We start from the raw sequence: 14,867 nt of genomic DNA, 5'->3' as shown, positions 1-14,867 counted from the left end.
CTCCAGACATCCACTGAGATATATTTAGATATGAAAAGCTTTCTTAGAAGATTATCATAAGGACTTTCTTAGTTATCATTTTAGATTTTTTTATTCTCATCTATAAAGACATGATTTTCTAGAGACAAATAACTAGTTATTAAAAGATTACATGTATTTTTTCATCCCCAATTTGTTCTTAATTCATTGCTATCTCTAGAAAGAGAGAAGAAGAGTTTAGAAATTAATAATTTTTTACTAATTTGATTTATTTTAATCAAATATTTTAATCAAACTTTATCATGATTATATTTTGACTAATTGACTAGATTTAGATTCGCTTAATCAAGTTTTGATCGAATTCGGGGAAAGTCAAATTTTGATCAAGTTTTGATCGAATTCAGGGAAAGTCAAATTTTGATTAATTTTTTACTTTGATCGACTTATTTTGACAGGCCTAATTGACTGGATAGTTAGTCTAAATCTATGAGTCTAATTTGAGTAACCCAATTCTGAGTTTGCCTAATTAAATAGAGTTGACTAGTTTAAGGGTTCCACAAGAAATTAAAAATATTAATTATAATTTTATTTTATAATTTTTCATATGATAATTAAAAATCTAATTATTATTCGTGGATGCTTATTTGATCATTCACATGTATATGCTTAAAAATTATAAAATAATATTTATCTTTTACATAAAAGATATGATTTATGATTTATCATAATTATAGTTATCATGTTGATGTCATTGTTAATTATCTTATTAAATAATTATAATTGATAGTTTTAAGAAATCTCAAAGCGAAAGGAAATCTGTCATTTTTTATAACATATAAATCAAAAGGATCTCTTATTATTTTCATAAGTTACAGAAAGTAATAATTGAAAAGTGATATAATATAATAAAAAAAAGTTGAGATTAATGTGCTAGTGTTGTTTGAGACAATAATTATAAAGGAGACTATTATATAAACATGACTCAAATGATAATATTGAACAAAATAACAATCAAATTTATGGTCAAAGGTTTTACTTATAAAGAATATATCGATCATAATAAAATATATATATTTTGAAATAAACTTATTAAGAATCATCATGATATTAGTGGCTCATTATAATTGAGTTACAGGATGTGAAAAAAAAATTACTAGATAGGGATCTAGATTTATATGGATTAGCCTATATGATTTCTATTGAAAATGAAAGAAAATTTTGGTATGTAAATTTAGGAAATCCATTTATAATCTTAAACAAGTATCCAGACAATGATATATAAAGTTTTATAATATCATTATTTTTTTTTCAGATTTAAAAAAATTATTAATCAAGGTTTATATATGAAAGTTAGTATATGTTAATTTATTATATTGGTCTATATGTGGATAATATTTTACCTCATAATAGTGATATTATACCAAACTAAAAAATTTCTCATTAAAAATTTTAAGATAATTGATGTAAATGAGGTATCTTATGTTATTGATATTAAGATATTCAAGGATAGATTTCAATGATCTAGAACTATCTCATAATAAGTATTTTAAATATATATTCAGGGATATTTAGGGGTATATTATCTGAGTCTTAAAGATATTTATCATACATCTTTATTCAACAAATGACATAGGTAAAAATTTAAATCAAAATAAGTATTTTTAAAATGACTTAGAAAAGAATTAGATAAAAAAATATTTATTATGTATAAGTAGTTAAAAGTCTATTATATGCTTAAGCCTATATCAGACCAGATATTAATTTTACAGTTGATATATTAGATAGACATTAAAGTTATATAAGAATGAAGCACTAAATGACTATAAAAAAGTAATAAAATATTTAAAAAGAACAAATGATTATATGCTCACATATTCCTATAAATTATCTCGATAGTAGGAAACCTATTTTATATTTATTAGTTGAAGAAAAAAATATAAAAAATATTATTATATATATTTAATTATAGAAACTGATTTTATAATATATTTTGAGACTACTAATCAAGGTTTATGATTGTAAAATTTTATCTCAGGACTTGATGTAATCAAACTTAAATATCAAATCACTAAATATATTTTATGATATATTACAATAATTTTTCTTCTATAAGAATAATAAGTATTAAGGTAGTTATATACATTATCATATAAAATACTTAATGATCAGAGAAAACGCATCTTCTCCAGCCGCGTGAACTGATCTGCAAACGCATCTTCTGCAAGCATTAAATGATGATCACATCACATCAGTGTGGTGTCTTTCATGTCAGAAATGATCGAATGGCGCTATAAATGTCGAGAGATTCACATGCTGAAGACCTTTATGAAGCTGTTTCCCATGAGAGAACACTGAAGCCATCAGTAACTACATGTTGGACTCGAGCAGACTTGCTGCATTCCTTGTTTCCTGCCAACTATTCTCGTTCTTCGAGTTGGTGAATAAAAAGTATGGAATTTTCATGGCTGTTTGTGCAGTTTATGCTCTTAAGAAGCTTCTCAGGACCTTAAGGTCTCCATCCAGATATAGCACGGTAGATCGTAAGTTTCCTAGTGGTACATCGTTGGGTGAGCTAAATTCTGCAAATATAAATGGATTAACAAGAAATGTAGGTGGGGAGGTGATGGAAATCCCATTTGGTGTTTAGGGAGGCATTGCCTTCCTGCAAAGACTGGAGTTGTTGTTGTATTGGGTCTCAAGCTAAGTTTATGGTGGACTTCCACATGGCTTCTGCCATCCAATTTGAGCAGCCGAAATGTCTTCGAGAACAGAGAAAAGCAGAGTTTTTTTTCTTTCTGAAAAGTCTTCATGCCCACTTCTTTTGGTGATCATCTGCATCAAGACATTCTCATATCATTTGTATATTTGCCTATTTACGTGAACATGATTATGATTATTTTTTGATAAATCATCTGAAAAGTAATATGAAGCATAAATTAACATAATTTATGATAAAATTATTGTAACTTGTTTAAATCTGTATGAATTGAAGTGAGCATTTTCAGGGTTCAATTTCGGTCATGTAATTCTTGAGTTTTGAGGGTTGGATTAATGGAGATAATAATCTTTCTAAAAAATAACATGATATTGAAAACTTTGGTGACTACTGTGTTATGATAGCTTTTAGAGTTGATGCCAAATTCTCAATATGCAGACCCAGTTCTAATAAAGTTGTGTGGGATTGATTATATGGCTAACATCATTCCTTAGGGGGCAACATTGAGTTTTCAATTACTATTATCTATTGATCTCCTTCAAAAATATAAGGATAGTAAAATTGAATATGCATAATTCAAGCAATGTGATGGTCAATATGGAGGAGCTGGTTTTATATTAAAGGATATTAATTCCTCTCCTTTGTGTATTGGTCGCAGATGTATACTTTAAAAATCGATTATATATAATATAATTTTTAACATGTGAATTGGTTTTATTCATCATAATATCAGTGATTTATTAGTCTTATTCGAGGAGATCAGATCCGCACATGTTTTTAGAGTAAGAATCGTTCGAGTGAATTTTGTTGAGCTAAATAAGATGGATGAGTATTGGAAGAAAGTATTTTTCGATAAAATTATCTTCCATGCTCAAGAGGATTATTATACTCATCTTTTGAAATAATAATAAATCTTTTAAGAAAAGATCGATGCAGAAGTTAAATCAAATAGTTCTTTTCACTTGATTTCAATATATTTATTCCCATTCGAAATCTATAATTGAACGAAATGATAGGGGAAGAAACTGTGGGTTTGGATTCATCCCTGTCACAGTTGCCGGTTCGGCGGCGGCTCCCACCGGATTAGACAGACGCGTCGACTTCGACGTCGGAAAGCTAAGCAGAGATGGCAGTGAATTGAAAGACGCAAATGGGAAGCTGAGATCGTGACCGATACCTTTGTAAGTTTGCAATCATTGCACGTTCTTCCTCTCTTCCCCAACATCTCCCGACGTCATCACCAACCTTACCTTCTGAGACTTACACATTTGGCCTGTGTTCCCAATCTTTAAATTTCTTGAAACTTACGTATTATTGGGTGGCTTAGACTACTCAAATCGCAATGATTGAATCGACACAGTGCCTCGAACGTACACATATTTGTCAACCTATTTAAAGCTTTCAAATCTAATTAATTTAGGCACTCAAATACACTTGAAATTTAATTCCAAATTGTATTTTCTCATAGTTATTTCAAAATATTATATATCTATTATTTATATATGACACCAAATCAGATGCTTCGCGAGAGAATCCCAACCACTTAATTAATTGGAAGGGGTAGAAAACATAATTTTAGTATATTACAACGTAATCAATTTTGCTGATTAATAAGTGTTTTAATCAACTAAGGAAGTGGAATGAACGAGTCAAGATCGGCGAGTGGGGCGAGGCGGACTCAACGAGTTGGACCGGTTTCAATCGATGAGTCTCCAGCGAATAATTGCGGCGGAGAAATTATTGGTGGGACATGTGGGGTGGACCCCATCCCTCTCCCACCCCACCGCCCATGCGCCCTCCTCGATTCATTCGATCATCCCTCCTTCCGCTTATAAACTCCTGCGTATCCACCCGTTCCTTTCCGGCCTTGCTTTGGTTCCGGTTTCCCCTCAGGCTCCTCCCCGTCGCTCCAAGGCGATCGCAACACAGGTATTTATATAGAGAGAAGGACACGATCGGAAGAAGAAGAAGAAGGGATAGAAACGAGGAGGAGCAATAGGAAAGAAGGAAGGAAGAATGAGCGGGGGAGGGGTGGGCACGCGGACCCGGGTGGGGAAGTACGAGCTAGGGAGGACTCTGGGCGAGGGCAGTTTCGCCAAGGTGAAGTACGCCCGCGACGTGCGGACCGGCAACAGCTTCGCCATCAAGATCCTCGACAAGCAGCAGGTCCTCCGACACAAGATGGTCGAACAGGTTCGCGAGCTACCCCGCTTCTTTCGTGTTTAACCGCTCTGCTTCCCGGTTCCTTGTTAACATGCGACGTGTGTGGATTCCCGTGATCCCCTTCTCGTTCTTGTCTTCGTATAGAACGGATTAGATTGTTGTTTAACATGTGATGTAGCCTATCTCGTCTACTCATGACGTTGCGTGGTGTCTTGCAATTTGTTTATGGATTTGGTGTTTCTTATTGGAGCGGAATGGGTTGGAGATTCTCAAGTGTTTTGATTTATGGAAAATTGATTCGTAAGTGGATTTTAATGCCTAGAACCGATGCTTATTCGACCGATTGGAATTTGTTATTATTATTTTTAGATTGGTTGGGAATTACCCCTCATTGAATCAGTGAATACGAGGAGAGATCAAAAGGAAACAGGGCAGTGGATATTGGAAGGTGGATTACAGCCCTGCAAAATGTTAAATGCATATATCAATGTGATGTCAAGATCGCAAGCAAGACCGCATCCAAAATGTCTCAATATTAATAGTTATTACATGAAATATGCCATCTATTGGTATCTCGTCCTTGTACTTCTTGATTTTGTTGCAGTTAGTAACCTTAACCATTTCATTACTAGTAGTTTCATGTTCCTGGGAATGTGTAAAATCTTGTTTAGATGTGGTAAGGGAAAATTTAAGTGAAGAACAGATTATGTTTTCTTTGATGTTTATTCTTCCCGAGATCTATGATTATGCTCTGGAGGTTCTGATACTTCCATCCATATTCAATTACCAGAATGGTTATAAGAACTCCAGTGTTTACATAACCAATTTAGGATGTTCCTGAATATGGTGAAATGCCATATGGGGCTTTGGGCTCAATATTTCCTTTAAAGAAAGGGGATCCTGAACCGTTGATCTTCTCAACATACACAAAAAGCACCTTGAAGCAATCGAAAGCAAGTGCAGTGCTGTTATGTTTCTATGATTATAGGTGATGTTGTTTTGAGACTCACTGATGGCTGCTGCTCTGCTGAGGCATGAGTTTTTGTCTTTAATCACTTTCTGTTTTCCCTAACTTTTTTAAGCATTAACAACCAAGGCTAAGATCTTAGACAGTGAAGGTCTAGGAGCATAGACCAATAGACATTAGAGAGACAGATAGTCTAACATATTTGCCACAGTTATGGCACAAAAACGGTTGCACATGTATGTTAGATTGCTCATCTATGCTTTTCTTCTTTGTTCAAAACCATTTTTAAAATTTTCTTTTGTATTAATTATTTTTCTTTTGATTCATTTGCCATTTTGATAGTTTCTTTTGCATTGTTGAATCATTTTTCTTTGGTTCATTTTATGTAAGACAAAATACAATGTCCAGGATTCATCATTGGCTGTATTTTGTACTGTTGTAAATGTTAAATTGCCCAAGAATTCTTACACATCAGTCTCTATTATTCTTCAATCAACCTCTAAAAAGAAACATGTTAAAGATGTCATCATTCTTTAATTGATAGATCATTTTGGCATCGGTGTTTCCAAATCCAAAGAAGGCATTGATGGTTTGATTCTGGATATATTTTTGGAATTTTTAAAATGAACTGACCAGTGATTGCTTTTTATCGGCCTTATTTTTGGTTGCAATTCCTGCTGATGCAAGTGCATAATGTCACTAACCTGCCTGCCCAATTTATGTTATTGCTCAACCCAATAGCACTCCATATTAGCTAGCCGATCTTTTCAGTAACAAACTAGGTCCAAGAATGGTCTAGTGAAACATAAGCCTTCAACTTGTGGACTTGTCTTAGGCCTCTAAAGTTTTAGTTATTGTTGTACTACAACAGTAGGTCGAGATATGAATTTTGTATTACAGTCTCCAATATACTTACTCATGTTTGTACTAACACACAAAGTGACCATTTTAAAACCACCCTTATTTCAATATGTCATTTTCACAATTGAACATTGCAACTTGTTATTTCTAATAATTAACCTTGATTGCATCTTTTACCACATCAGATTGCATGCATATCATGCCACTTTCCATGCCTTCAGTTGGTAGTTAGGGTTGGCAAGTATTTCTGCTTGTGCTTGCATATCCCTGCCATCCATAGCTCCTCAACATGCATCTTGATGCACAGAGTATCAACATATCTAATGTTTATCATGCAAGTGGAGAAAAACCTATGCTCGAAGTTGAAAACACTATCTAGAAACTTAATTGTTTTCTTATCTCATCTGTGGAAAAAAGAAACTTTGAAGTTTTTCACACAAAAACTGAGTTATTTTTTTTTTGGTAAAATATTTCTGAAGGAAGTTACTACCTATTTTGTCAAAAATCACTACCCATCTTTTTCGAGGGTTGATCTCCACTTCGTGCAGGGTGTATAAGAAAGTTCTGTTGCCTTTTGCAGATAAAACGAGAAATTTCTACCATGAAGCTGATCAAGCATCCAAATGTTGTTCAAATCTATGAGGTATTATGAATCTGATTTTACCAACTTATAGAAGATAATTTTGATAACTTGGTAGATAGCTTGAAATTTTTTTATATTCCTGTAGGTTGGCATATTAGTCCATTGTGAATTCAAGATAATTGCACTTATGTGGATGCCCCATTATGTGTGTCTAAAATATGAACCTGCCCCATTAAGTCTTAACCTCCTCCTTCACAAAGATCTCAGATATGTGGAGTCCATATCTGTCACTCTTTAGATACATTTCTATGTTTGTTTGTATGCATTTCTGATTATCTTTCTATTGGCTGTACACTTTTAATTTTTTTTCATATTATATTCATTTCAATAGCCTTGTTTATTGTCTTCATTTAATTTTAATGCATTAGCATATTATGCCTTTGATTATGACACCTTTGTTTTCCAGGTGATGGCTAGCAAGACAAAGATATACATTGTTCTTGAATTTGTTGATGGAGGCGAGCTCTTTGACAAAGTTGTAAGAGACTTCCTGTATCAGATATTAATATTTTCTGGAAGGAAAATTGAAAATAAAAATCAGAGGCTACGCTTTGATGTGCATTTTCATTTCAAATGCATTAATCTAATGGCATCTTGATATTGAGAGCTTTTCAAGTTTTAAATGAATGTATTTGCAATAGATATTTGCATATATGTTTTCTGTTCAAATAAAAGTTACTATTTGTTGTTGACAAAATCAGGTTTTTTAATTTCTAGGCCAATCATGGAAAGTTAAAAGAAGATGAGGCAAGAAGATACTTCCAGCAACTCATCAATGCAGTTGATTATTGCCATAGTAGAGGTGTATACCACAGAGATCTAAAGGTATGATTATATTTACTGATTGATTATTTCATTATGTTGATGCTCTATTTTTTTTGCTTATTCAGGATATCTTAGAACTTTAATATGTTTTGTTAGTTACCGAGTTAATAAGGCAAGATCTATGAGCCTTTGCACTTATTTGCAGCCAGAAAATCTGCTTTTAGATTCTTATGGTACCCTAAAAGTTTCCGACTTTGGATTAAGTGCATTTGCACCACAGATACGGGTAAGTGTTGTGTTTGTGAGCAATCTTCCGAAACATTATGAACTGTTAAATTCTAAATGGTCATGGAAATACGTTAATTAGTCATTTGAGTAGTTCTACTCGTTTTGCACCTGAGGGTCCCTTTTAATGAATATTCTTGGTGTCTTAGGAGGATGGGCTGTTACATACCACATGTGGAACCCCTAATTATGTTGCACCTGAGGTATATCTGTTCCCTTGCCTTCCTTGAACAGAGCACATTTGCACCCTATTGCACGGCAGAAAATAAAGCTTCTAATGGTGGACTTCATTTTTTTAGGTTCTCAATGATAAAGGTTATGATGGTACAGCCTCAGATATATGGTCTTGTGGTGTAATACTATTTGTCCTTATGGCTGGATACTTGCCCTTTGATGAGCCAAATCTCGTAACTTTATACAAGAAGGTAACTGTTGTATCATAAGAGCAACATTTCCTTCTTCCAAGTAATGTATCACGTCATCTTAATCCACCTACACTGCAGATCTCTAAGGCAGAATTTTTATTTCCAGCCTGGTTTTCTTCTGGTGCAAAGAAATTAATTACACGTATTCTAGACCCAAATCCTCATACTGTAAGTACTGATTATGTTAATTTTATTTACTTTTACATTTTATAAATGCAGAATCTTTTAGTGACCACATAAAAGATTGCAAATCTTTTTTGTTGCTTGCAAGTAAATTCTAAGTTGTATTTATTTGTTTTCTCTTTTTGGTACAGAGAATTACAATTTCAAATATTTTAGCAGATGAATGGTTCAAGAAAGGATATAAGCCACCATATTTTGAACATGGCGAAGATGTGAGCCTTGATGATATTGATGCTGTCTTCAATAATTCAGAGGTAATTGCTAAAAAGTTCAGTAGCTTTAGTTTGCTATCAAATACTAAAAATGTTCCCAGTATGTACACCAGAATAGCACTAAACATCAACGTACACATGCACATGTTTAACTAAAGGTTTTCCTGGACATAAAATTTGGTTGCAGCATTTTGGGCCCGTTTGGTAATTCTGTGTTTGTTTGTGATCCCAAACAGTGGAAGTCATAATAGATTCTCACACTAACTCCATTCGTTTTGTTGTTTTACCATTTGCAGGAACATCTTGTAACAGAAAAGAAAGAGAAGCCAGAATCAATGAATGCATTTGAACTTATTTCCCGATCACAAGGTTTCAACCTGGGAAATTTGTTTGAAAAGCAGCTGGTACATTCTTATGGCCTTATTATTTGTCGTGTAATTATTGGAACACTTTCTGTTCTAGGTTTTGTTGTCAATGCTGATTATCCCTTTAAGAAGCTGATTATAACTGTAGGTACTGCGATGAGCACTTATTGTGAATTTCGAAATGCTGCTGATGAAAGCAGCAAACAAATAAATTAAATGCTGTCTAGAAATCGGGAAAGAAGCATAAGTATTTTTGGAAAAAAAAAGAAAATACACATTTTTTTGACAATGGCTTTCGGTTGCTTCTTCTAGTGGTTCTCACCAAAAATAGATCTAGATGAGCTAATTGTTTCAGTGTCTTCCTTCCAATGGAAATGAAGAGATTTGCTTGGTTTACGTGTAAGGTTTGATTAGCTTTTGAGTTGTTGTCTCCAACTATCATGCTTTACTACAACCTTGCCTGTCTGTAGGATATATTGTTCTGTGGATGATTGACAAATCAGTTCAGTTCCTTTTTAAAAGGCATAACAATATGGCCATTATGATGCCCTTTTTCAGGGTCTTGTCAAAAGGGAAACACGCTTTACTTCTCAGTGCCCTCCAAATGAAATTATGTCTAAGATAGAGGAAGCTGCTAAACCTCTAGGTTTTAATGTGCGCAAACACAATTACAAGGTGAGATGACATATCAGCACACATAATCGAGTTTTATGCATGCAACAGATACCATGAATATATGCAACTTTGTTCAGAGCTTAACATATTTTCACTTTGCTTCTGTTCAGATGAAATTACAAGGTGACAAGTCGGGACGGAAAGGCCACCTATCAGTAGCCACAGAGGTAATAAGATTGAGTTTTCTCTTTGTGAATTTAAGTACCGTTATGCATGCACATGAGGATGCAAAGGTTATATCAGATGGTTGATTTATGTATCTCTGGAACTTCTAGATGTCTTGGAAAACATTATTGTATGCAGTATTTTAGCTTTCCAATTCCTGATAACTTCAATATTTGTGAATTTGAGACTATCAGCTCCATATTTAAAGGTCAAGTTGTGTCTGCAATCATTAATGTTGACATTGTTCCAGCAAAACTAATTCCCTATTCTATTATTCATTGATTCGAAAATGTTACCTCTTTGGTTAAGTTTGGCACATTGAGATGATGTATGAAATTGGCAGACTTCTTATTCTGAAAGTTTTAGCTAATTAATTGGATCTAGAGTTATTTCATGGACATAACTTGCTTTCTTAGATGATGTTTGCAACAAGCACCTAAAAGAACAATTTTATTGTCCTTTCTGTAATATAATAAGAAATTTGGTATACCTATTGAGATACTGGTAAATCATCTCTCTACTGGATCTTATAATTACTTGTAGGTTTTTGAGGTAGCTCCTTCTCTTCACATGGTTGAGCTTCGTAAAACTGGAGGTGACACACTGGAGTTTCACAAGGCATGTTAAACGTGTAGTAGATTATTTTTCTTCTGCTTTCTGAGTTTCCATGTATGCAATATGAAAATGACCAATTTTGTGCAGTTCTACAAGAATTTTTCTTCGGGCCTGAAAGATATTGTCTGGAAGACTGAAACAAACTCTTAGAACTGAGGAGGCTTCAAAGTGGCTTACAGTTTACTTGGTCCTTGTGCGATGAGATCCATCCTCCCAGGAAAATGGATGGCCTTGTCCTCAAGCATAAAGCTGCGGTTGGTAGGTTTCCTGTTTCTTTTGTATCAAAATACAGGGCCTTTCTGATGGCAGAATGTGATAATATTGTCCATATCTTTGATCATGACTGGAATTTTATTTTACTGCTTAAAATTATCAGTTTATAAATCTGATTCTTTAAATTTCCAAAAAAGAAAAAAAAAGAATTGAGGAGACAGGAGGCAGCATTTTTATGCATCATAGGTTACTCAAGATTACAGTCTGTGCTAGCTAAATGTATGAGAAACTCTACATTTTCAGTTCTATCTCAAATGTTGGCAGATGTAGGTCCGTCGCAAAAGAGTTATCGCGGTAACTGATTCCTGAGATTTTTTTTTTGTTCTTGCTCAGCAAACAGCTTTCTTTGCATGGAATACCAAAGATACTCTTTTCTTCTTGGTTACAGAACCAAAGTATTATAGGGCACCTATGTTTTCTTCTTCTTCTTCATTTTTTTTTGCATTGTAACCTGGTGGTAAATGGATGGAATTCAGGTTGAGCTTTGTTGGATTCAATTGTCTCAGTTAAATTGATCAATTGATCCTTATGTGATCTTGTTATCACCGAGGATTTTGGTTATTGAATCGAAGTACAATTTATTAGCAGCTTAATCTTGGTTGAATGTTGATCTACGTTAGGTCAAGTCTGCCTACAGGCTTAGATCAACCAAAGCCACTATTATGTTGCTCACCCTTCTCTTTGCAATAAAAATTGGAAAAATGAGGAGGAAAACAAGGATGGAAGAATAGGACAATTGTACAACGCTAAGATGTAAATCTCTGATAATTTTTTTCATTTGGATATCTTTTGCGAAATTCTAATTGTTTGTGCAATTAATTACATTATTTATACGTTTTTAAAGTCAAGAGACACTATGTTCGAGAAAAGAAGGGAAAAGATTGAAATCGCAGTGCTGGCCAAAGACAGGAAAACACGAGTACACTGTCCCTACCATTGCTCGGCCATTCTACACCTGAAGGAGCCTACTGTCGGACACACAGCTCAAGATTTCTTTTATGTTGGTCGAAGCAGGCATCATAACTTAGCTTGTCCATTATGATAGATTGGATCCGCTATAATGTAATCAATTAATCTCAGCTGCATACCCCTAATTAGACTGGCCGCCGCCGCCGCCGCCCCCGCCGCCATCATGTAGGTCCAGTGCACATAATTTTCCCTATACTTGCTCCTGGTTCATCAGCATTGATATCATAAGTATCTATGTTCTCCTACATATCGTGTCATTCCTTTAGATACCTTTGTCACGTCGGTATGGTTCTCAATATACTTACGTGCATCTAAGATGGATGTCACCTCACAAGCCAGATCAGCCCTGAAGGTTAGCAAGCAGACAAGCAAATTCAGGGGTGACATGGCACTGGGACAGCATCCGCCTCTGCTGCCTTATCATAGTGCAAATGTCATCGTTTAGTGTACCAAATCGAAGTCCGATATAGGTGTATAGCTTAGCTGTATCATGAGCCACTGATCCAGCAAGGTCGCATCAAGAGCAATGGACAAAGTATATGCATGATGTGTTGACGATGGCTCCACGTCTGCATAAATCTGAACTATATCTCCGCAATGTGAGAGGTGTTCAAAGATAGGATTTCAACTTGAGAATCCAACTGTTCTTGTCAGGACATCACGAACATGTTGTAGCAGCAAGCGAGCCTGAGTACTTGTCATGCTGCCCTTTCAGGAGCATCTCGCTCTGATACATTGGCTGGCTAGTTGGCACATTTCATCAAGTGCATTCTGAAAAGCTGATTTGTAAGGTAGCATCGCCCATGCGATCAACATTATTAGATTTCGTACACCTCTCCATCAATAATGATTCAAGCAAACCATCATACTCGATTGCAGGTTTTTCTATGCAAAGCTTCTGCTTTAGCCAACGCAATGCATATTTATTCTCTAAGTGAAGCGGCCTTTTTTGACTGCTCTCGAGTAGTTAATTTGGATCAGATAATTCTCTATCTTGTTGTGGCACGTTGTTCATCGTCTACATACTCGCCTTTCAGTGTTCTCCCTGCAGACTTTATTCCTTCTCATAAATTAAATCTTCGTGCAGTAAGCGGAATTAGCAATCCGAAGAGGGTATATTTAGAGAAACGTGTAGAAGAGGAGTCCAAGGAACCATCAAACCTTCCCCTCGAGTTGTCCATGGTCTGATCATTTCCCGGTCATTTAAGTACGTGTGCAGACCAAACATGAACCGGACACGTCCGGTATGTCCTGAGCAAATCATCATGTCAACACCACACTTTGAGGAGGGACCATTTTTCCAAATGAGAGGAAGGAATACCACTGAGATGATTACATCCACAGGGCAGTGACGCAGGGGTGAGAGAAGAGAGGTTGTCCTCCGGCATAAATACCCCCTACACTGCAACGCGTTCATCGGAAGAGATCGCTAGCTACCAGAAGGATGATGAGTACGAGTAGCACGCAGAAGAGGAGAAGCAGCTCCTTCGTGGGCATCCGCTGCGGCTGCAAGGACTCCAAATCGGTGTCGGTGTCTGCGTCGCAGTCGTCGAGCTCCGACATGAAATCCACGACACGGACACTGACGACGCGGAGGGCCAGGGAGCTGTCGTCTGCGGACACCATGACCTTGACCTCCCCCTCCACCTCCTCCTACTGGGAGGAGGAGGCGAAGCTGGGGAGCTCCGCCAGCACGCCGAGCTTCTCTGGTCTCCTGCGCCAGCTCAACGAGCTGGAGCAGGATGTCATGTCGTGGGGACGATGCACTGCCCGACCCACCGATGACAAAGAAGAGGAGAGGAAGAGATGGCATCAGCGGAGCGGCAGCGAAGGAGCTGGAGGACGGAGAGTGGAGGAGAGCGTGGCGGTGGTGAAGGAGACGGAAGACCCGTTGGGGGAGTTCAGGAGATCGATGCTACAGATGATCGTCGAGAAGGAGATCGTGGACGGCGAGGAGCTACGGGAGCTGCTCCGCCGCTTCCTTGCCCTCAACTCACCTCGCCACCATGATACCATCCTCCGAGCATTTGCCGAGATATGGGAAGAAGTATTCACCGGCCACGACAACTACGGCATACTTGCCGCCGTTCGTCGGAACCTCTAACAAGCAGAACCACTGCGCGTCTAATCACTGTTATCCATCATCTCTGTTCTTCGATGAATGATCTTAGTGTTGATTACTTCTTGTTAGTGGTAAATCCACATCTCAGCCACCAAAACTCGAAAGATGAGACTGCCGTATTCCATTAAAGTACGCTAGTGGTCGAGGTGGAGGGAGCGTGGGTGGTCTAACCCCGTGAATTTGGTTGCGAAGAAAGGACACGAGGATTCGTGGGAGTAGCTGTAAATTTTGTTGGTAGCATCAGTGAGCATCCAGTGCGGTACTGCTGCAATGATTTCTGAAAGTAATGTTCTGCTACTGTTCAACCTTGTGACAGTACCGCCTCTGTTTGTCTGCAAGCCCTTTTCTTCTGGTTGGCACTCTGGAATGACGTCTCCATGCATAACTCTGCTGCCTCTGCCTTCCATGTCACTGTCATCTTCTTTTTATTTGTTGTGTCTCGGAGAGGAAACTAAAGAGCTATTTGAGCTATGAGTAGTGTTGC

The 14,867-nt window shown here is 36.5% G+C and overlaps 2 protein-coding genes across 3 annotated transcripts; both read left to right on the top strand.

Annotated features, from left to right (window-relative positions):
- The first annotated feature begins 4,487 nt into the window (after positions 1 to 4,487).
- LOC103984651 (CBL-interacting protein kinase 9) lies at positions 4,488 to 11,359 on the top strand. Of its 2 annotated transcripts, XM_009402199.3 has the most exons (14): positions 4,488 to 4,888; positions 7,267 to 7,329; positions 7,736 to 7,807; positions 8,047 to 8,154; positions 8,300 to 8,380; positions 8,529 to 8,582; positions 8,679 to 8,804; positions 8,883 to 8,972; positions 9,119 to 9,241; positions 9,496 to 9,603; positions 10,123 to 10,239; positions 10,350 to 10,406; positions 10,948 to 11,022; positions 11,107 to 11,359. In XM_009402199.3, exons 1-14 carry the CDS (start codon positions 4,712 to 4,714, stop codon positions 11,167 to 11,169), a joined length of 1,314 nt encoding a protein of 437 aa, XP_009400474.1. In that variant the 5' UTR covers positions 4,488 to 4,711; the 3' UTR covers positions 11,170 to 11,359. The 2 variants fall into 2 exon arrangements, with proteins under 2 accessions (XP_009400474.1, XP_064964491.1); XM_065108419.1 differs by lacking the exon at positions 8,300 to 8,380 and having other exon boundaries at positions 4,548 to 4,888.
- Positions 11,360 to 13,378: 2,019 nt separating this feature from the next.
- LOC103984803 (transcription repressor OFP8-like) lies at positions 13,379 to 14,688 on the top strand. Its single transcript, XM_009402362.3, has one exon. The coding sequence runs from the start codon at positions 13,706 to 13,708 to the stop codon at positions 14,363 to 14,365; it is 660 nt and encodes a 219-aa protein (XP_009400637.3). The 5' UTR covers positions 13,379 to 13,705; the 3' UTR covers positions 14,366 to 14,688.
- The last annotated feature ends 179 nt before the right edge of the window (positions 14,689 to 14,867 follow it).

The sequence above is a fragment of the Musa acuminata genome, chromosome BXJ2-5, assembly GCF_036884655.1.
Source record: "Musa acuminata AAA Group cultivar baxijiao chromosome BXJ2-5, Cavendish_Baxijiao_AAA, whole genome shotgun sequence".
In the NCBI taxonomy this organism is placed as follows: Eukaryota; Viridiplantae; Streptophyta; class Magnoliopsida; order Zingiberales; family Musaceae; genus Musa; species Musa acuminata.
The sequence above is the reverse complement of the archived record's forward strand: the minus strand, read 5'-3'. Positions and strand labels throughout refer to the sequence as shown.